Source organism: Hydra viridissima, unplaced genomic scaffold (assembly GCF_058129835.1).
Source record: "Hydra viridissima isolate aposymbiotic clone 2 unplaced genomic scaffold, HvirCarnegie_v1 scaffold_8, whole genome shotgun sequence".
NCBI lineage: Eukaryota > Metazoa > Cnidaria > Hydrozoa > Anthoathecata > Hydridae > Hydra > Hydra viridissima.
This window is the reverse complement of record NW_028324307.1, coordinates 15976963-15998439: the sequence shown is the minus strand read 5'-3', so window position 1 is coordinate 15998439 and position 21477 is coordinate 15976963. Positions and strand designations below refer to the sequence as shown.

General features: G+C 29.5%; 2 protein-coding genes and 1 pseudogene across 2 annotated transcripts; 2 read left to right on the top strand and 1 right to left on the bottom strand.

Moving 5' to 3' along the window:
* The first annotated feature begins 2403 nt into the window (after positions 1-2403).
* On the top strand, positions 2404-2853 carry LOC145195022 (DNA-directed RNA polymerase I subunit RPA12-like). The gene has a single exon (XM_080072782.2). The coding sequence runs from the start codon at positions 2411-2413 to the stop codon at positions 2849-2851; it is 441 nt and encodes a 146-aa protein (XP_079928908.2). The 5' UTR covers positions 2404-2410; the 3' UTR covers positions 2852-2853.
* Positions 2854-3560: 707 nt separating this feature from the next.
* Positions 3561-12229, top strand: LOC145195335 (UDP-xylose and UDP-N-acetylglucosamine transporter-like). The gene is made up of 11 exons (XM_090095718.1): positions 3561-3716; positions 3805-3918; positions 5059-5161; positions 5275-5324; positions 5847-5931; positions 6015-6057; positions 6211-6266; positions 8009-8062; positions 8348-8423; positions 11651-11726; positions 11891-12229. The coding sequence occupies exons 1-11, from the start codon at positions 3634-3636 to the stop codon at positions 12138-12140; spliced, it is 990 nt and encodes a 329-aa protein (XP_089951844.1). The 5' UTR covers positions 3561-3633; the 3' UTR covers positions 12141-12229.
* Positions 9456-10574, bottom strand: LOC149885339 (uncharacterized; annotated as a pseudogene).
* Positions 12230-21477: the final 9248 nt, after the last annotated feature.

The following is a 21477-nucleotide window of genomic DNA, read 5'->3' as shown; positions in this document are numbered from 1 at the left end:
ATTCTTACTATTATTATTATTATTATTATTATTATTATTATTATTATCATTATTATTATTATTATTATTATTATTATTATTATTATTATTATTATTATTATTATTATTATTAATATTATTGCTGTTATTATTGCTATTATTGTTATTATTATTCTTATTATTATCTTTATTCTATTGGTAAAAATTGAATTGAGCACTACATTTCGATCTCAGAACAATACTGCTCCAAAAACCCCTGAAGCGGTCTGTTATACAGTCATAAACAATTTAAACTTAGTCAAAAATAGATTTGTTGAATGTAAAACTTGAATATGATAATAAATTTAGTATATTATTTGAAGAGTATATCTCGGCCAGAAACAGAGGATATATGAATGCAATTAAGTATACCTCTGTGAGAAAAAGGAGATGTGAATTTTAAAGGATTTCAAACTCTTTTGATAATACGAATTAAAAAATTATTTCAGCGGAATAATTAGGGTTAATTAGAGTAATAAGAATAATAATTAGGAGATTTATCACTAAAAGTTAACTTATCGCACATTCCAGGTCTTGAAACAAATTTCCTTATTTTCTTCATACTATCATTCACCACTTAAACAGTGCAATAACATTTGTTTTTAGCTTGAATTATTAGTTTTCAATTAACTTTGACGTCCAATAAAAGTTTTCTCCAAAATTTTAAATACGTTTTATTTACACTTAATTCCCCATATCCTTTCATATTTTAATTTTGTCCACTCTAAAATCGTTCTGTAATTTTTACGTATTTTCGTGTATTTTTACGTAACGGTCATCATTTCGTTATTGATTTGATATTTTTGCTTTACTTATTAAAATTGCAATTTACACTGTCAGTCCTCTTCTAAATGTTTAAAATAGAATATTATTTTTATTTAAAAATTTTGAATGCGTATTAGTATTTCATAATTTTAGTGGCTTAAAAAGCTTGTGCTAAATGCTTGATGGCTTATCTATATGTGAACTAAAATATCAAAGATAGGAGGCAACTGGCGCTACTCGACTTACCTGATTATAGCTTTTTACTTACCTTTATTATAGCTATAGCTTACATAATTATAGCTATAACTTACCTAATTATAGATTTTTGCTTGCTCTGAAATTCCTAGAAAATATAATACAGTTTTGGGGGTTAAATTGAAGCTTCTATAGTTTCTCTCTTGACCATAAAAAAATGTATGAAGAAATTCATGAATATTAGAATTACAGTCTATAAAAATTTTAATTGTCCCAGGATTTTCATGTAGTTCAGGATTATTTTACAATCTCACATTTGTAGCTTTATTCTGCAATTTTTTTATATTTGTACAAAATTTTATGTTAAAAACTTCACATATGCCACTACAATATCTCTTATCTCTGCACTAAATTGTCTCTTATTTAAATCTCTTCTTATTTCTGATGGTAAACAAGATTTAGGTTGGTTCTTTTTAGTTAGTTAATATATGATATAGTTATTGGTTAATATATAATAATATTGTGTCTAATATACATAAAAATACATGATTATATATGTATGTATGTATGTATGTGTGTATGTATGTATGTATGTATGTATGTATGTATGTATGTATGTATGTATGTATGTATGTATGTATGTATGTATGTATGTATATATATATATATATATATATATATATATATATATATATATATATATATATATATATATAGCCAGAAAACAGTTTATCTGATTGTGTTTATAATGGGGGTCTGATTGGGTTCAATCATTAGATGCCTTTAATGCAGTATAATTATCAGGAATGGTCAAAATAAGTTACTTTCCCAATCTCAGTTATTCTCTGTTAAAGCAATTTGTAAGTCCCCAGTTTTTTTTCTTAAAGCTCTAGTCAAAACATCCTTTAACATTCAGTTGCAGTCTTACTCAAGATAGTTATTATAGTCTTACTATAGATATCTTATCCTACAAGTAATGATCCTATAAGATACTATCTTGTCAGATAACTTGTGTTTATATGTTTTTAAAGTATTCATTAAAAATGTATTTTTGGGTTAAAGCCCAAAATAAACATGCAGTTTGGGTTGAAAATTTGTTTGAATCAAATCAAGGCTTAATGTTACAGAATTTATTTGTTTGCTTCTATGTTTGGTTAAATAATGCAGGTCACTGAATTAGTTAGTTTTATAGAAAGTATATTTATAATGAAACCCAAGTCATTAATTGACTTTAACGTAAGATCTCTTTTAGATGTACTTTCTTTTGTGTGTATATATATATATATATATATATATATATATATATATATATATATATATATATATATATATATATATATATATATATATATATATATATATATATATATATATATATATATATATATATATGTATATATAATAATAACAATAAATATAATGCTCATGTTATATGTACACATGTACAGGTATGTTTTTTTTTAAAAGAAGATCAATCAGTATTTACTACTGTCTAATGGCTAGTAAAACTAAAGCATTTTTTGACTGTGACCCAAACTTTTGTGCAAGTTGTGGTGCCATATTACCATTACCTGATCAGTCAAAAAATATTATATGTAAAGGTTGTGGTGCAATTCTGGATATTTCAGGTTTGGAAGATATTGAAATACACTCTTATAAAGATTTTAACCAAGACAAGTTAAAGAGCTCTGAAGAAATATCTCGATTAAAAGATCTTACAGAAAAAAGTGGACCAGTTGTAAAAAGAAGTTGTCCTCAATGTAATTACAAGAAAATGACTTACACTACAAAACAGACAAGATCAGCTGATGAAGGACAAACTGTGTTTTATTTATGCTTAAAATGTCAATTTACAGAAACAGAATATTCTTAAAATTATGGTTCATTTTTAATGCTCACAAATACTTTAACTATTTTAAATCGTAGTTTAATGTAAATCATTTTCCTGTGTCATAAATTAATTAACTTTTGATTAAAAGTAATTTGGCATTAATTTGATTTGGTTTTTATGAAAAAGGTCATCTGCATACCAAAAACTTAATTTCTATAAAGTGCTTTCAAGATTTTATCGTATTGTCTGTAAAAAGAATAAACTTAAGCTTTAATTGTCTTTAAAAATAGTTGCATATTATGCGATGGTATTGCTAAAAACTCTACAATCTTTGATGTTATATTGCAACTTACTCTTGTAGAGTTATTATTATCATTGTTGTTATTATTATTATTATTATTATTATTATTATTATTATTATTATTATTATTATTATTATTATTATTATTATTATTATTATTACGATTATTATTATTATTATTATTATTATTATTATTATTATTATTATTATTATTATTATTATTATTATTATTATTATTATTGTTATTATTATTGTTGTTATTATTGTTATTATTATTATTATTATTATTATTATTATTATTATTATTATTATTATTATTATTATTATTATTATTAATATTATTATATACACATGCATATACATATATTTACATATATATATATTTAGAGATAGAGATATGCATATCTTTTTGTTATTCGACATTGATTTTATTTAAATGTCAAATATATAACAAAAGACTATGCATATCTCTATCTCTAAATATGCAAAAATTAAATTATTACACTTTTTTATTTAACAAAGAATGACTTTAGCAGTGTACTCAGCAACTTTGCTGACATTTGTAGCTTGTACAACAAATGTCATCTTCCTGGAACATCTTGTTAAGTATGTAATCAGCCATTTGTAAAAAAGTTTTAGAATCATAGGAAAAATTTAAGTTCTTATTCTGAGCTTCAAACTTTTAATGTTGTAGGTATTCTCCAGGTTGTGGTGAACTTGTCACTTTTGCTCAGTTTTTTTTCATTGCTACTTATGGGTTTATCACTGTTGCAAAATTTGGAACTGAACCTCCCAAAGTACCTATCAAGTATGTTTTAAACTAAGATCATATATTAAAGAACAAAATGATAAAAAGCTGTGTTTCCTTATCTTGCTTATTCTTTTATTTTTAGCATAATTTTTTAACTTTTTCATACAAGTTTTTCAGACAAACTTGAGATTTATGAGATGAAAACTTGAGATTTATGAGATGAAAGCTTGAGATTTATGAGATGAAAACTTGAGATTTATGAGATGAAAACTTGAGATTTATGAGATGAAAACTTGAGATTTATGAGATGAAAACTTGAGATTTATGAGATGAAAACTTGAGATTTATGAGATGAAAACTTTTTTCTACCTACAAAAACTGCAAAGCTTATTGCAAAAGCTTATTTCTATCAAAGGTTTTTTTTGAAAAAATATATAAAAACTTATTTTTACCAAATGTTTTTTTTTGACCAAATAAGATAAAAACTTATTTCTACCAATGGTTTTTTTGACAAAATAAAAGTTAAACTGATAGAGAATTAAAGTAAAAAGTTACTCTTAATTTTGTATTTATCAAGTATGAACCTGGGGCCAATGCTTTAATAATGTTAAAGATAGAAAAAGAAAAAAATGTTTGAGAAAAAAGTTAGACCTTTTTAATCAGTAAATGAGTTTGTTTTTTTCAACCCTATATAAGATTTATCTAAGAGTGAGTATTAAAAGCAAGAAAAAAAAAAGTATGTATATATTATCTTAAAACATTATTGTGGCATCTGTAACTTGCTATTAAATGCAAGAGATAAATGGAAGTACATAATTATTAAACAGTAGAAGTGCAGATTGATTAATTTAAAATATTATTGTGGTTAATTTGGTTAATATTTTTTTACACCTTACTTTTCTATTTAGTAATAAATAACCTTTAAAATCCAAAATAGTCTTTAATATCAGCAGCAACTTATACCCTTTCCTGTAGAAACAATTTTTTTTTTAAATATATGCATTTTTCTTGGCTTTTCAACATTGCTGGAAATTAGAATTTCATCTGGAATAAATATAATTTTTTGTGCTTTTAGTATTGCTTTAACAGGTTCTTGTTTTTATGTTATAATTCTCTAGCTTTTCAAAAGTTATTACTTAAGCATAATTTTTAATACCAATGCGTGTAAATTAAAGACATTAAACGTGATTATTTTAGAGAATATCTGTTTGCTGTTGTTCTATTTTATGGAAGCAGCATATCCGGAAATCTTGCTTTTGAATGTCATATATCTATGCCTATACAAATGATTTTTAAATCTGTAGGTTGTTTTTTTTTGTTTTGTTTGTTTGTTTTTTTTGTTTTTTGTTTTTTTGAAGAAAAGTCCTAGAGATTAAAAGTGTAACATGTAAATATTTATTCACTTTCTTAAAGGGATCTGTTATGGCTAGCATGGCATTAGGTGTCCTCTTACTTAAAAGAAGGTAATAACTAACAGTATAATACATTCTAATTACTCTGTATATTTAATCAGTTACTCTTTATGACTACTCAAGTATGATTTACTTGGTGTAATTCTCAAAAATCAACAGTCATTAAATCTACTTAGCAAATTGAGACTTGCATTCAGCTTTATATTACAAGTAACCACTCAATCAAAACAATTGATACTGCATAATGTATTCCAAATGGTATTTTGTCTTGACATGTGGAAAAATTTCTTTCTCAATAATTTTCATGTACATAATTTGCTCAAGCATGCCTTTAATGTAGTAACTCAAGCTAATCATGTTGTGACTGAAGCAGCCTCTAAACCATAATGTTCTTTTTTCTCATTGCAATCTTGTTTCTTATCACAATCTTCTTTCTCATTACACTCTTCTTTCTCATCATATTCTTCTTTCTAATTACATTCTTCTCTCTCCTTGTTTTTCAACTAAAGTCTAAAAATTATATTTTACAGATTTATGATATAAAATGGCAGTAAATGCATTTCTTTTATATAGCTACACACTGACTAAGTACATATCTGTGATTATGATAACTATTGGTATTGGCATGTGTTTGCTTTTCTCAACCAATGAAAAAAAGGTTGGTTGATTTTCTGTGATAATCAAGTTTTCTCTTTTTTCAAGTCTTTACAATATAGAGTATATTATCCGATTTTAATTTAGGATAAAAATATACCTGAAGTAAATATACTTACTTGGCTCTGGGGTAAGTTTTTGTTCACTACATTTTTCTGACTTTAATTTTCTGACATCAATTGTAAGTCTTAATTGATTTTTGAAAGAAAAAGTCTCATTTTGCACCAAGTTTTATTTTAAACAAAGTTTCTAGCAGTTCTTAGTGAGAAATTATGTTACTTAGGGGTGTTTCTCCTGACGTGTTCTTTATTCATGGGAGCAAGATTGGGTGTTTGTCAGGTTTGTTATTTTTATATTAGAAAAATGCTACAATTTGCATGTCCAGTAAAGTTTAGCCTTAGATTTCACTTTCTATTTATTTTGGTTAATTATACAATTTATTTTAATTTATTCTTTCAGTAGAAATTAATTTCCAGTAAGTAAACAGTAATTAAATATATTTCTAGTAAATACTTTTTTCCAGTAACCAAATATTATTACTAAAGGTGTATTTTTAAATATTATTACTAAAGGTGTACCATTCTACTTTTAAAGCAATTTTTTTTCAATTATTGAGGCAACACTTAAATTTCTTTTAATGTTGATACATCACAAATTCCTTTTCATCAAAAAGTGAAGCTGATTCACTACCAAATTCTCCAAAAAAAAAAAACTTACAAGAAATGGTAACGGGAATGAAAATTTAAAAAATGTAAATGAAGCCAAAAAATTTTTGAAATAGAAAAAAAATATTGATCTACAATTTTTGAAACAAAAGGTCAAAAAAGGCTACTACCAATTCAATCTTGTGAAAATGTGAAAACTAAGCTAAATATGCAAGCATTTATTTTTTGCATAACAATTTCTCATCCAATATGTCATTTAAAGCAACACTCACCTGTTTTATTGAGGCCTAAATATATTATGTAGAACAACACTCACTTGTTTTATTGAGGCCTAAATATATTATGTAGAGCAACACTCACTTGTTTTATTGAGGCCTAGATATATTATTTAGAACAACACTCACCTGTTTTATTGAGGCCTAAAGAGGATGTAAACTTTCTAAAAAAAGTCAGTTGTCAATTAAGAGAATGTTTTGGTTTGCAAAGAAAACCCTAACAAAACTTATAAACACCTAGCCAAAAATGACTTTTATGTTCCATCTCAAACACAACAGAAGAGCATGCTAGCCAAATTAAGAAAAAAATAGTTTAGAGCCACTAGCACCAGTCAGGTGATCTGGAAAAATGGCTTGTAGAAAACTCCTTACGATAAAGATGTTGCGTTTGTTGTGTACTATTCAGTTACATCTGATGAAGAATTATTTTTCAGATTCTTTGTTTCAACCAAACATTTGCTTGAAAGATGCAGAAATCAGCTTTGCTGATGCTACTTACAAACTAATTTGGCAAGGCAATCCAGTCTTTGTTGTTGGATCAGCTAACTCCAATTGCCATTTTATGATTATGACATAGGATTTTTTGTCTAAAAAAACTGCAGGTTTGATACTTTTATTTGAAACATCGAGAAATGATGTTTAATTTATTTTATGAAGTTGTTATGGCTCCTGAAGTTTTGAAAACTGGTCATTGGTTAAAATGATAATCTGAAATTACTTGCAAAAACAACAACAATCAGTTTGGCTATCAACATCAGTATATCAATGAGTAAAATCAAAAAAAAGAATTCTTGCAGAAAAATAGAGAAGCAGAAATTCATTACATCCTAAGTGAAGGTAAAAAAGAAAAAAGTAAAATCAGAAAAAGACATTTATAAAGGCATTTTTTAGGAGTTACACTCCAACATTTATTTGGCTATTTGAATAATTTTTCTTTATTTTATTGATTCAATATTTTCATGCAAGAGAATAAAAATTGCTTTTTACTGGACTTCTTATTAGAGTTTGAATATTGGTAAAAAAAAAAAAAAAAAAAAGTGCGTTTCTAAATTTAAGTTTTACTATGATTAATAAACTTTTTTTACCTAAAGAATCTTCACATAAGTATATTGGAATTATATAAGCAAATATAATACTTTAGGAGCAAATATCACTGAAGTACGGAAAGCATCCTGAAGAGAGCTCATTTTATTTAGTAAGTTTGTTTGTTTTTGGTAATTATATTACTAAAACTTTTTTCTATATAGTATTTAGTATCTATGTATTTTAGGCATGTATTAGCACTACGGGATTTATTCTTTTCTAAAAAGATTTATATTGTTATAACTTTTATATATAAAAAATTTTACATATAAAAGTTTATATTATAACTTTATATACAAATATTTATATTACTATAACTTTTTTCTATATGGTATGTGGTGTTCTTATATATATTTGTATATTTTATGTATATTTGGTATAATTATGTATTTTTCAGCATGTATTGGCACTCCCGGGTTTTTTATTCTTTTCTAAAAAGATTTACTCCCAAGCTGCAATTTTTACAACTTCAGGTATAAATTTTGTATCACTTTTAAACTACTTTTGTCTATTAAACACGTGCTCATAAAGTAAACATGTGCTCATAAAGGAAATACGTAATCATGAAGGTAAACACGTGATCATATAAGTAATGAAACCAATCACATCCAATTAAACGATTTTTTGTGGTATCGTGAGTTGTATTAAGGGTCTGCGTATCGTTATCGGTATATCAGTATGAACCGATATTTTGAACCGATAACGATATCAAACGATATGAGTTTGTTTATGAAACGATAACCTATTGTTTTAAACGATAACTAAACGATAACTTATCGTTTGAAACGATAATGTTGGTTTTTTTTATCGGTTTATCGGAATACAAAAAATAACGAGAATACCGATATTAATCAGTATAATAACGATATTTTTTACAATATTCCAATTTTTTTTTTTTTAAATGCCAAGTTTCAGTTCAAATATATTATAAATCTTCAAGTCGAGTAAAGATATCGTTTTGCCTATCTTTACCGCTTTTACAAGTTAATCCTTCCCAATTGTATATATTATCTAGATGTCTAACTTCACAAAAATTCTGTAAAGAAAAAGCGAAGCAACTCTCCCCACTCCTGATTTTTTTACATTTAATCAATCATATGCATTAGTAAATACAATATATGTTGTCAGAAAAATCTGAGCTAAGTGCTAAATATGTATACTTCCAAAATTAAAATGCATAATTTTTGGCTTTTTTTCTTCCAAAGTTTTAATAAAGTCAGCCATTGTGATAGTCAAAATAATCCATTAATATTTATTTGTTTCATTTACAAAAAAAACCATAATATAAATACATTTGTATCACAAATAATGTTAAAATTAATGCTTGTTTAAATTAAAATTTACCACAGCAGATTTTAGCTTTTCTTCATAACTTTTTTGTCCTATGTTTCTTTTATAGTTCATCCAAATTTTTTTAAATTTGTGATGAAATGATTCACCATATTTTTCTGCATAGCTACCTAAGCTAATATTATTAAAATCTACAAAGGTGAGAATGTGACACACTAAAATATGTATTTTCCATGAAACTGTCAAGTCATAGACAAATACATCTTTTGTATATAGTTGAAGAATAGAAAATGAACTTTTGAAATCTTCAATTTTAACAGAAACATCTGTACCCATTTCCAAACCAAGCACAGCTGATTTCACTAATGAAAACTTGCGCAAACAATTAATTATTGGTAAAATATTGATTGTTGCTGTTAAGGTAACATCCCTCTCCAAAATATCTAACAGGGGCATAAATCAATTATCATTGTTTCCATCTAAACCTACACCATAATACCCTCTCATTAATATGTAATGTGTTTTCAACCAGCTTTGAAAAACTGGCCAAACATATAAAAGCAAAGTACAGAGTTTATCCACAACTCCCATCATATTGTGAAGCTCAGGTGGAGGAACAATGTGTTCAAGAAAAGTTTCTTGATTTTCTTTTAAGTAAATGAAACGAGGATTTATTACATTTTTGTATTCCTGCATTTTCAATCTTTTTTTTTCCACCATATACATATTGATCATAACATAAGTCTATGGAGCCCAACGTTCTGAGTTTTCCTGCTTCTCCTTCACAATACAGATAGGCATATTTGCCAGAGTGACTTGAAAGTTCAAAAACACTGTTTGCACACTTTAGATCAAATACCATACTGAAGTTCACTTCTTCAAGTTGAAGAGGTGCCAATAATTTTTGGAGATTGCCATTATCCTCTGAGACCATCTCTACAATGGCAAGAATATAGCATTGCTTCACACCAGAATCTTCATATATTTCAAAGGAAGAATAATGATTTTTTGGATCAAAAACATTAACAATAACTTTTAAGAAGTTTTGACCACCATTTAAAGATATTCAGAGTTTTCTGCAATTCAGTCATTTTAGCATTAATACTCGATTCTACAGCACTTGTTAGATTCCTGTGTAAAGTAGAACATAATTTTTTGGTTTTATTTTTAGAGAGTTCTAATGCATTTGATAGCTCCATAATATTTTGGAACAAGATGTGATTTACTTTCTTTCTTTTTGACTTAATTTCATTTCCTCCAACTGTAACAGAGAGAAGATTTCCGCCTGTAGACATCTTGAACTGCTCTACACTTACAATGCTTTCACGCTCCATTTTATGCTTTAACAAATCCAGATGCTTCTGCATGTTTTTCTCCAAGTGATTCACTAATATCTATGATATTGGTTACAGCTTTACTTTTGCAACAATCATGAGAAACTCCTCTCTCTAAAATTATTAGTAAGAGTTTTATAACAATTTTTGAAATAAGTAAAAGCAATAAAAAAATCTAATGAATCAAACTATAAAATAACATAAAGAGAAAAAATGTTTTAACTGATCATATTTTAACCTTGTTTTTAAATTATAAAACCATAAATATAAATAATCTATACTAAGATTTAAATAGCAGAGTCCACAGATTTTTTCAGCCACATTTAAAGTATTTGACCCTGGATAACTATTTGTCTGGATACATAGCAGTGAAGAGGTAAAGAGGTCGCCTAATAGTACTCCTATTTACCTGAAATACAATAATTTCTATCAAATACAATATTCTACCTGAAGTATATTATGTAATATCAATATGTGTGTGTGTGTATGTGTGTGTGTGTGTGTGTGTGTGTGTGTGTGTGTGTGTGTGTGTGTGTGTGTGTGTGTGTGTGTGTTCAGTTTTTTCTGACAACATATATTGTGTTTACTAATGCATATGATTGATTAAATGTAAAAAATTCAGGAGTGGGGAGAGTTGCTTCGCTTTTTCTTTTTGTGATTTTAGACATCTAGATAATATATACAATTGGGAAGGATTTACTTGTAAAACCGGTAAAGATAGGCAAAACGATATCTTTACTCGACTTGAAGATTTATAATATATTTGAACTGAATTTTGGCTTTTAAAAAAAAAAAAAAAATTGTAATATATTGTAAAAAATATCGTTACTATACCGATAAATATCGGTATTCTCGTTATTTTTTTGTATTCCGATAAACAGATAAAAAAGCATAAGTTTCAAACGATAAGTTATCGTTTAAAACGATAAGTTATCATAGACAAACTCATATCGTTTAACATCGTTATAGGTTTAAAATAATAACGATACGCAGACCCATAACTTGTATACGCACAAAAAAGTCTCTTTATCTCGTTTGTAAATTTTGATTATAATTTTTTGCATAAACACTTTTAGAAAATTTCGAATTGCCGATTCTTCGAGTAGGCTTTCCCATAATTTGGTTGTACCTGGCTATAAACGTAGCTACTCAGTATCTTTTCATTTTTACTCGATATTGCTTTTGTGATGCATTTATTGCTAAAATTTTGAAAATATTTTATCCATTTTCAAAATATGTCACTATAATTTTTTTACAGCCGACTGTTTTATGTTAAGCCCCCGTTTAAGATATATTTCTTTAACATTATTTATTAGGTTTGTTTGTATACGAAGTGTTTATCAGTTATCGACTGAAATGTCTTCGTTATCGGTAACGGTGATATTGACCTTGAGGAAGTTTATTAGCCTTTTAATTTCCATATATTATTTTCAAAACCCGTTTACAGTGTATCATTGGATTGGTTCAGTACTAGTTTTTACTGGAACTTTGCTTTTCACGGGTGTTCTTCACAGCGCCATTTCTATATTTTCAAAAAACTCTCATTTAGATAAAAAAGTGAAGTAGTTTCTTACATGTAAGATATAATTTATTTGAAGGGACTTGGGAACTTGTATAAAAGTAGCAATATTTAAGATTAAAGGTTTGTAATATAATTCTTTTTTAATATTCGTTTTCTTTATACATGTTAACTAATAATGAATTTAAAGAAATAAACAGCTAAATGGGGAAGTATTCCAACCGTATTAAACTTAGTTCTCCACATTAAATTGGGAACTAATATTTAAAACTTCTAGTGTTTTTTCTGCTAAAAAATATCAAAAGGTGATTGTTAAATGCAGAAAACTGTTAAATCCCAATAATGCATAAATCGATTTTCTTTTTTTTTCTTTTTTAAAGCTATTGGAGGAAAGCCTAAAATATTAAAATTATTAAAGGCAATTCTTTTACTGTTGCAAATCAACACTTATATGGAACCTATCATTCACGAAAATCTTGTTGGGAGAAATTATATTTTTTTAGAAATTCAGTTACTACTTCTATGCAGACTCTCAGTTAGTAACTCTTTATCAAATATGGTTGTTGTATTAGGTCTAGATAAATAGGTTGTAAATTGTCAATTACATTTTCTTTAAAGCATATGCCCTTAAAATCCGCACTTTGACGCCCTTTTTAAAGTTTTTTTTTTCGTAGGAATTAATCTTTTGATTTATGATTTTGTTATCTTTGATTCGTACGTCACGGTGATTTAAGCCTATTATTTTATTGGGAGCATGCGCACATGTTTTATTTTTAAAGTATTTTTAAAGTTTTCTTGCAAATAACTAAAATCCGTTGATTTAGTTACTAAAACACTTATTTCTCATTGAAAAATCAGCAAATACATTTTCGAAGTCTTACATCCAAGACTGTTATGACTGTACATGAAGACTGTTTATAGTAAGAAATAAAAAAAGTAAGAATGTTTATAAACAAAGAAAAATAAATTTAAATATATATATATATATATCTTTGGTCCCGGGTAGAAAGAGCTTAAGTCAAAACTAGTGAAATGAAAAGGGCATAACTACAGTTATCTTGTTAAACATTCATAGTATCAAGAAATTTAATGGTTACATGTATTAGGAATGTAATATACAATATAAAAATGCCTTAAATATGTAAGGATATAATGAACTTACACGTAGGAATTTTCAAACATTGATACTGCTGTCTCAAAAAGTTGGTCAAATTGACTTAAGCCCTTTCTACCAGGGACTAAAGATATATATATATATGTGTGTATATATATATATATATATATATATATATATATATATATATATATATATATATATATATATATATATATATATATATATTGGACTCAATAAAGTTTAAGATCTAAACGCTTTTCTTTTTTTAAATTCCAGCTTCATTGCTTTAGATTTTGGATAGTTTCTTATATAATGTTCTTTCAACGTGCTTTTCAATCAACTAAAACTTTTCATGTGTCAAAATAAACGATTGAGATTGTTTATTTCGGCATGCAAACTTTGTCCGCCTAATTCTCTATAAACTCCAATGCCTTATCCCCATTTTTGAATAAATTGAAGAATATGTGTTTCAAGCAATTACATCATTGGAATTACACTTTCGTTTGGTGTAGTAAATCGATTCCATAAGATCTTGGATTGCTGGTTCTAAAATTATATAATTTACTTATATGAAAAAAAAACAAGCAAAGGTTGAGGTTAAATCTATGTACTTAAAAAAATGTTATTCTTACTCTTGCCCCACCAGATAGAAATTCTACAATAGTTTTTTTGAATTCTCGAGTTTTTGTTTAAACCATAATATTATATCTTCAATATTACGTGGAGTATTTATTCTTTATAGAAATCATCAAATATTGTGCTGCAGTTATTGCCTAAATGATCTTTCTTACACTCATTATTTACTTACTTGTCTTTAAAAAAATTTCTTCCACAAATCTTGCATGCAATATGCAAATGTTTCATCATCTCCAATACATGGATAAAGCTGCAATCAAGTTTTATATCAGTCTTACTGCTAGTTGTTAAAGAATGTTTTTCCGTTAAACTTCTACAAATTTAGCAATTTTTCAATAATTTTTGTTGATGTTTTTCAGCCATCTTTTAAAAGAAGTTTTTGCAAAACCTCTTGACTAAATTTTGAAATTACATTTCATAATTTTACTTGGATTTTGTGCATATAACGGCTCATATATGTAAAATACCATTTTATTTATCTAAATATTAACAACCACATAAAAATTGCTTTTAAAAATGGTAAACATTGTCACAAACTACAAAATAAGTCTTTAACATAGTGAGTAAAAATTAAGATATTTGGCTATTTGTATCAGAATTGAATCACCGTGACCTAAGCAAGTGACAAAATGAAAAATTTGATTTTATTACGTTGGCTGCCAAAAATAAGATTATAATTGACCTTCATCTCTTGGGTGTTATGCCAAAGGGCATTGGAGCAAGGCTTGAGATGACTAAATGAACTGTGTGTGATATGTTAAGTCAATTAAAAAAGTTTAGTCGCGAAATGGGGAAACCAGGAAGTTGTAAAACCAAGACTGTGAGGACTTCAAAGCTTAACAAGGCACTCAAAAGCTGAAATCGGCAATCAAATCCGATCCATGAGGAAGATGGCCAAGAAACTCTCTGTGAGTGTGAACAATAAAAAAAAGTTGTTAAATATGACCTGAAGTTCAGGTTTAGAGCTAGATCCAAAAGATATCTCATTACTAAAAAGGTTAAGTCCATACGAGTTGAGAGAAGTAAGTCAACAAATAATTCTGTTCTCAGATGAAAAACCTTTTATAGTGGATTCTGTATCAAATAGCAGGGCTGATATTTGATAAAGAATCTACTGTAAATGTCCCAACAGGATATATTTCCCCTTCCCCCCCCCCCCCCTCCTCCTCCATAGAGCAAGAAAAGACGGAGGAATGGTTCTTTTTGATAAAAAGATTTAAACCCTCTGGATTACAGTACATGGGCATGTGTTAAGCCAAAGGCCTGTGCACCTTCCCAAAACAGTATTGCGGCTCCGAAGATCTCTATCATGAAGCAGTAGAATGTCATGCCTAAGGAGTATGTTTAAAAAACATGTAAGAGGTTTAGGCCCATAATTGAGACTGTGATTAAGGCCAACTTTTAACACATTAAGAGCTTATTTGAAATTCATGGAAAAATGACATGAAATAAACTAATTTGTTAAAAGGATTTTCTTGTTTACTTGCTTTAAAGACCTTCCATTTTTAAGGACACATGCTGTACGATAATGTAGTGTAATTTGAGGATGGTGCAAAAATGTTTTGATCCATCTTCAAATAACAGTTTTATATATTTTACTCTATTTTTACTTATTGGATTTGAATGTTACTATCCTAAAAATCTGCTTTGCTGGTTTACTTTTACGTAGATTACTTACGTACCTCAAATCAAGTTTTGTCACTAGCTGACAGAAGTGCCTAAAACACAAACATAATTCTCAAGCAGCCTTGTTGATTAAACCAATATTGAAAAAAGTTTGAAAATGTATTTTAATAAAAATTTAAAAATAGATTAATAAAATAAAATGATAAAATAAATAAATTTAAATTAAAAAAAAAAATAAATAGAAATAAAAAAAAATAAAAATTTTAGAATGAAACCCGGACAGTCCTGAGTCAATTAGTACTAAATAAATGGGTGTTTGGGGGCTGTTTAAATTTAATGACTACACTCTGTTAAAGTAGTGAATAACAAGGAATTACTAGAGTTTGAGCAAAATTGATTTCTGTTAAAAAAAGTGTGCGCATTTTTTAACACGCATAACAATTATCACGCCTCGTGTAAACCCTAATCTCCCCCAATACAGGTTACTACTAGGAAATGAGATTATTGCCGCATTGATTTCGAAGTAGCCAATCGCAAAGGGTGATGATTGCTGCTAAGTAGGTGTCTCATGCTAAAGATAAAAATGCTTTAACTTTGTGAGCACAAATGTTTACGTATTCAACCTGACTACTAGGAAATGAGAGTTCTGGGACAAAAACATTTTTTGATCATAAATTGAGGATAATTTTTTTTATTCGGCGAGAATTATTTTGTGATTTCTGGGACAAAACTTTTTTTGAATAAATGTAGCATTAAATTTTTCATTGCGCGATAAAGTAAAAATTCAAAAAAAATTTTAAATTGCATGATAAGGTGCAATTAAAAATGTTTGAAGGTATTCAATTTTTCTTTGATTTCGTCTTCTTTTTTTCTTTCGATGATGGTTTTTAAAATTTGTATCTCCCGCCATTTGATTCATTAATTTTGCAAAATGTGAAGGGTATCTAGAGAGAGTTTTTTTTCGTTTTCATCTTGGAACACTTTAATTCTCGGAGTTTTAATGGAATTCATTTTTAATGTGCCAAGAATTTCTTTAAGTCAAAATTTTCACAAAATTTAATTTAAAAAGGGGATGCTTGAGAATGGGGAGTTTGGTCCGAGAAGCAATCCGGAGCCGATAGATTCAAATCCTTTTCCGCTTTTTACATAAAATCCATCTCTGACTGAGCTTCCTTTCACCCACGGCGTTAAAAACAGTCCGTCCCCTCTCAGAGTTTTCATTTTCATTCCTTTTCCATTTCTTTTGACGTAAACGACCCCTCTTCCTGAAATTTTGTCGGCCATAGTGGACCCAAGCGAAGAGGCAGCTCCAGTCAACAGACCAGTGGCAACCATGGGAGCGGCTCGCGCTGCAAGCATGCCCAATAAAGGTTAAAGAGCTCCAATAAATCCTCCTTTCACTTTAGAATTGTATTCCACCTGAGTTTTGCTCGTTTTAATGGTTACTCCAACTCCTCGACGGAGAGCGTCCGCAACTTTTTGATGTTGTCTTTCCGTCACAAGCAAAACATCGTGTCCGTTAAAATCTTTACTTGAAATCCTGATGCTTACTGGCTTTCCTTTCATCATTGATTTTTTTATTTTGTCGATCTGTCGCTGAGACACATTTACTTTGACACTGATATATCTGCTCATTTTTTAACGTTGGAAAAATATTTATTTCACTTCTCGAATGTGATATCGTATCGTGATGTCTTCCCCTCGAAAGTCGATTAAATTTACATTTTGATTGATGATGCGAGTGATCATCGTGGAAATTTCGCTCAATTTGACAGGGAGATAAACCAAATGGGTGGGTCTCTTAATGATTTAAAAACCTGGACTCACATCGGGATAAAAGGAGTAAATACAATTTAATTGGGAGCCATTAATGTATGCCGACCCTATGACGTTGTTGACAATTCTGATCGTGTTGACGCTTGAAATTCTGACAATGTCGTCGGGCTCGTATTCAGAATTGGAATCCAACTGCCTTTTCGTGAATTCCAAAACTGACGCGATGCTGTTTTCCACGTTCAAGTCCATCAAATAATTCAAATCAAGTTTAATGGTCGATTTTAAAGTGTTGGAAATGGATCCGATTTTGATGTTTTCAGGGGAGTAACTGATTTTATTTGCAGTGACGTAACTTGCACTTTGAGACGCGTAACTTTTTATTGTGTTTGAGACGGACTTTTGCAAGTAATTGTTAATGTCGATGATGTCGTAACTCCCTTCTGGAATGGCGATGTTTTCCCAATTGGCTCCGTTGTTCATGCTGTACCTGACAAAGTTGTTTATGGATTCAGACACACCATCACCTTTACAAAGAAAGAATATGACGACGCCATTTATAGAGCTGGAACTGTTGCTGCGGGAATGATCAACATTAAAAAATTCAGACTTTTTATGCCAAGAATTGACTTAGATATTTTGAAGAAAGCCGAATTCATGGATTTCATGGCGAAGAAAATTTCCGTTCCAGTGGCATATAAGGCAAACAAGGTCGAAAGGCAAGCCATTCCAGCTGGTCTTACAGAATTTACCTGGACTCTCGGAAGAATCACAAACTAAAGCGTTTCTAGATATATCGTATTCGGAATTCAAACAAACAGACCTTCCAGTCAAACTGCAAATCCGGCCATATTCGATCATTGCGATGTCAACAATTTTTACGTGACTGTCAATGGGATAAAGTATCCAAATTACAATTACAACTTGAATTTTGGAGAAAAGAAAATTGTCATGGCTCATTCTGACGCGTTCTCTTTTGATGAAAAATACTACGGCATAAACGAACTTGTTTGTCAATCTGGTTTGTCTCTGCTTGAATATAAAAATTTGTTTCCATTGTTCTTTGTCGATATCAGCAAGCAAAAAGAAAGAGTTGTTTCTGAAACGGCTGAATTAGTTGTGAACCTTAAATTCCGAACAGCAACGCCAGATAGCACCGTTATATTCGCAGTGATCATTTCCGACAAAATTATTAAATTTGTTTCAGACGGAACCAATATGAATGCTGTTTATTAGATTCTTTAAGAATCCACATGAATAAATCTTGACAAAAAAATGATTTAAAAAATTTTTTTTCTTTTTAAAAATAAAACATGAGATTCACAAAAAATTATCTGAAAAGTTTGCTGAGGGAAAATGGAGTCACAAAAACTTCAAACAATTTGTTGACTTTGATGATGATTGCGGTTGAGAACAATCTGATCGGCAAAGATTTGCTTTTGGAAGGTGCAAAAGAAGACAGACCTGTAGGTTGACGAAAAAAAGAAGTTAAAAATGAAAAGGTGAAAACGGAAAAAGTGAAAACGGAAAAAGTGAAACAAGAAAAGGTGAAAAAACCGATTGACCCAAAGTACGCGAGACTTGGTTCAATTCGAAAAAAACCTGTGACTGTTAAAACAACCAACATTGAAACTGGGGAGGTTGTTGAATACGAACCCCTTTACAAAGCGATGAAAAAAACGGGACACGGATGGAGATATTTGGAGCGTCGAGATGGAAAAGTGGAGAATGGAATCAAGATTGAAATTTTAAATTCTGAAAAACTCAAAAACCGTAAAAACGACAAAGTCAAAAAACCATGAAAAAAAAATTGATGTTGAGTAAAATAAATTTCTTGGCATAATAAAAATGGAAAACGAAAAGGAGAGGAAGTATGTGATTGAATTTGATGAATTGGCTTATGCGCGTATATTTGATGAAACGGGTGAAGAAATTCATGCGGCTGAACCTGAACTTGTTGTATCTGATGATTTAGGTAGTGAGTATATGACTGAATTTGATGAATCGGGTCGTGCGCATGTAATTGATGAATCTGGTGAAAAAATTCATGCCATTAATAGATATGAATTGTCAGAAGAAGACGTAAACGAGGAACAAAGACAAAAATTATTGGTTGAAACATTGCTTGAAATTTATAAATCGGAAGAAATGAGAATGTGCGCTCCTGCTGCTTAAAAAAAATTTTTAATTCTTTTCGGAGAATTGAAAAAACGAAAAAGTCCAAAAAAATTTTTTAATATGAAAAAAGTTAAAAATTTTGAAAAAACAGAAAAAATTGATTTTAAGTTAAATAAATATCTTGGCATAATAAAAATGGAAAACGAAATGTTAAAAAAATTGCGAGATATCTCCAAAGTCCAAAAATTAAAAAATTATTCAAAGATGAAAAAGGCTGATATCGTGAAAAAATTAAACGCCGCATCATCTCAAAGGAGCATACTTTCATGGGTTATTCAAAGACCGGTTCCTGCACCGCGCCCTGTCATCGCTCCAAAATCGTCCACAATTTCACCGAGACCTGTCATCGCATCAAGTCTATCTATCGTGTGGAAACCACCTCTTGCTCCAAAACCGACCCATTTGCAAAATCCTGCCATCGCGACGAGATCTATTCCAGAGCCATCGCGTCACTTCACTGACGCTCCTGTTCCAGATTCGTCTCCTGCGTTAAATCCTGGACTGTTTTCAAGATTGACGACGACCGCAAAAAATGTGATCGTCAACAGTTTCAACAATGTGCTTAAAGTGATTGACCCGTACGTTCCAGAGGCGGTGAAGAAAACAGTGAGTAATGTGGGGAACGAAGTGAAAAAAAAAAGTAGACTCTCTCAAATCAATGGTCCTTAAATCAATTGTGCGCGAAGCAGTTTACAAACCCCTCATTCATTTTCAATTGACCGATCACGCGCTGAGATGTTGCAAAAAAATTTTTGCATCAAGTTAAAGGAAATCATCATAATGCTTCTGCCTTTTTAGACTCGGCAAAAGACGGTGCGAAGAAAATTCTTCAAGAAAATAAAAATAAAAAAGCGTACATTGTTTTGACTTGTAAGATGATGAGTGAGAGCATTACAACTGGAGAGGAAGTGTCTCGAACTGTTCCTTTTTCGTCACGCTCTAGAATTGTTTTGGAGTCGACGGATTTGGGAAAGTTTTACGATACAGCAAAAGAGGAAATCCTGGAAAACATGACCAAGTACAACAAAATGGGTTCAAATTGCAGAGTGTCTAAAATTTTAAGAAAGGACATCAAGTTGATTGATTACAATCCAATCGGTGCGAGGTCATAGATTCCTCTCGATGATTTTCTGGCGAGCAAAAAAGCAATCATCAACATGGTCAACGAAGACAACGAATATTTCAAATGGTGCGTCTCAAGGTTTTTGAACATGAAGGAAAAACACGGTGAAAGAATTGACAAAGACTTGATTGAAAAATTGAAAGAGTTGAATTGGGAAGGAATTGAATTTCCAGTCAAACTTGATCAAACCAAAAAATTTGAAAAAAACAATCCAGAAATCAGCGTGATTGTTTTCGAGTGTGAAAATAAATCCATTTACCCTTTGAAAATATCCAAATGTTTGAACAGAAAACATGAAATAGATTTGCTGCTCATTTCAGACGAAAAAACAAACCATTATTGTCTGATCAAAAGTCTAAGTCAATTGATCTCCTCACAATCATCCAAACATAACGGCAAAAAATATTTTTGCAGAAATTGTTTGCAGGGGATGAACAGCGAGGAAGATCTTTCCAAACATTCAACTTATTGCAAAGAGCACAGCTCAGTTCGAATCGAACTTCCCAAAAAAAATTCTTTCATGAAATTTGAACACAAAGAAAGGTCGATGAGAGTTCTTTTTATCATTTTGAAAGTTTCATCACACCAATCAACACTTGCGTCCCCGATCCAAAACAGTCTTACACAAATCAGTACCAAAATCACACTCCAAGTTCGTTCTGCTATTTCATTAAATGCTTCGACGAAACCGTTTATGAAAAAAATCCGGTGACGTTTACCGCAACGATCGAAACGGACGACGTTGCCCAAATATTTGTGGAAATGCTCGAAAAAGATATCAAGGAAATTTGCGAAATGACAAAATTCAAAAAAGAGATGATCATGACCTTCGAAGATAAAAAAAATTTCAATTCTGCAACCGTGTGTCACATTTGCGAGGAAAGTCTTGGAGATGACAAAGTGTGCGACCAATGCCATTTGACTGGAAAGT

Bases quoted from the DNA above. Each gene is read 5' to 3' on its own strand.
- LOC145195335 (XM_090095718.1), top strand. From the start codon at position 3,634: ATGACTTTAGCAGTGTACTCAGCAACTTTGCTGACATTTGTAGCTTGT. The intron at 3,717-3,804 runs GTATGTAATCAG...TTAATGTTGTAG, and splicing joins TTCCTGGAACATCTTGTTAA to GTATTCTCCAGGTTGTGGTG. The intron at 6,058-6,210 runs GTAAGTTTTTGT...TATGTTACTTAG, and splicing joins TATACTTACTTGGCTCTGGG to GGGTGTTTCTCCTGACGTGT.
- LOC145195022 (XM_080072782.2), top strand. From the start codon at position 2,411: ATGTACACATGTACAGGTATGTTTTTTTTTAAAAGAAGATCAATCAGT.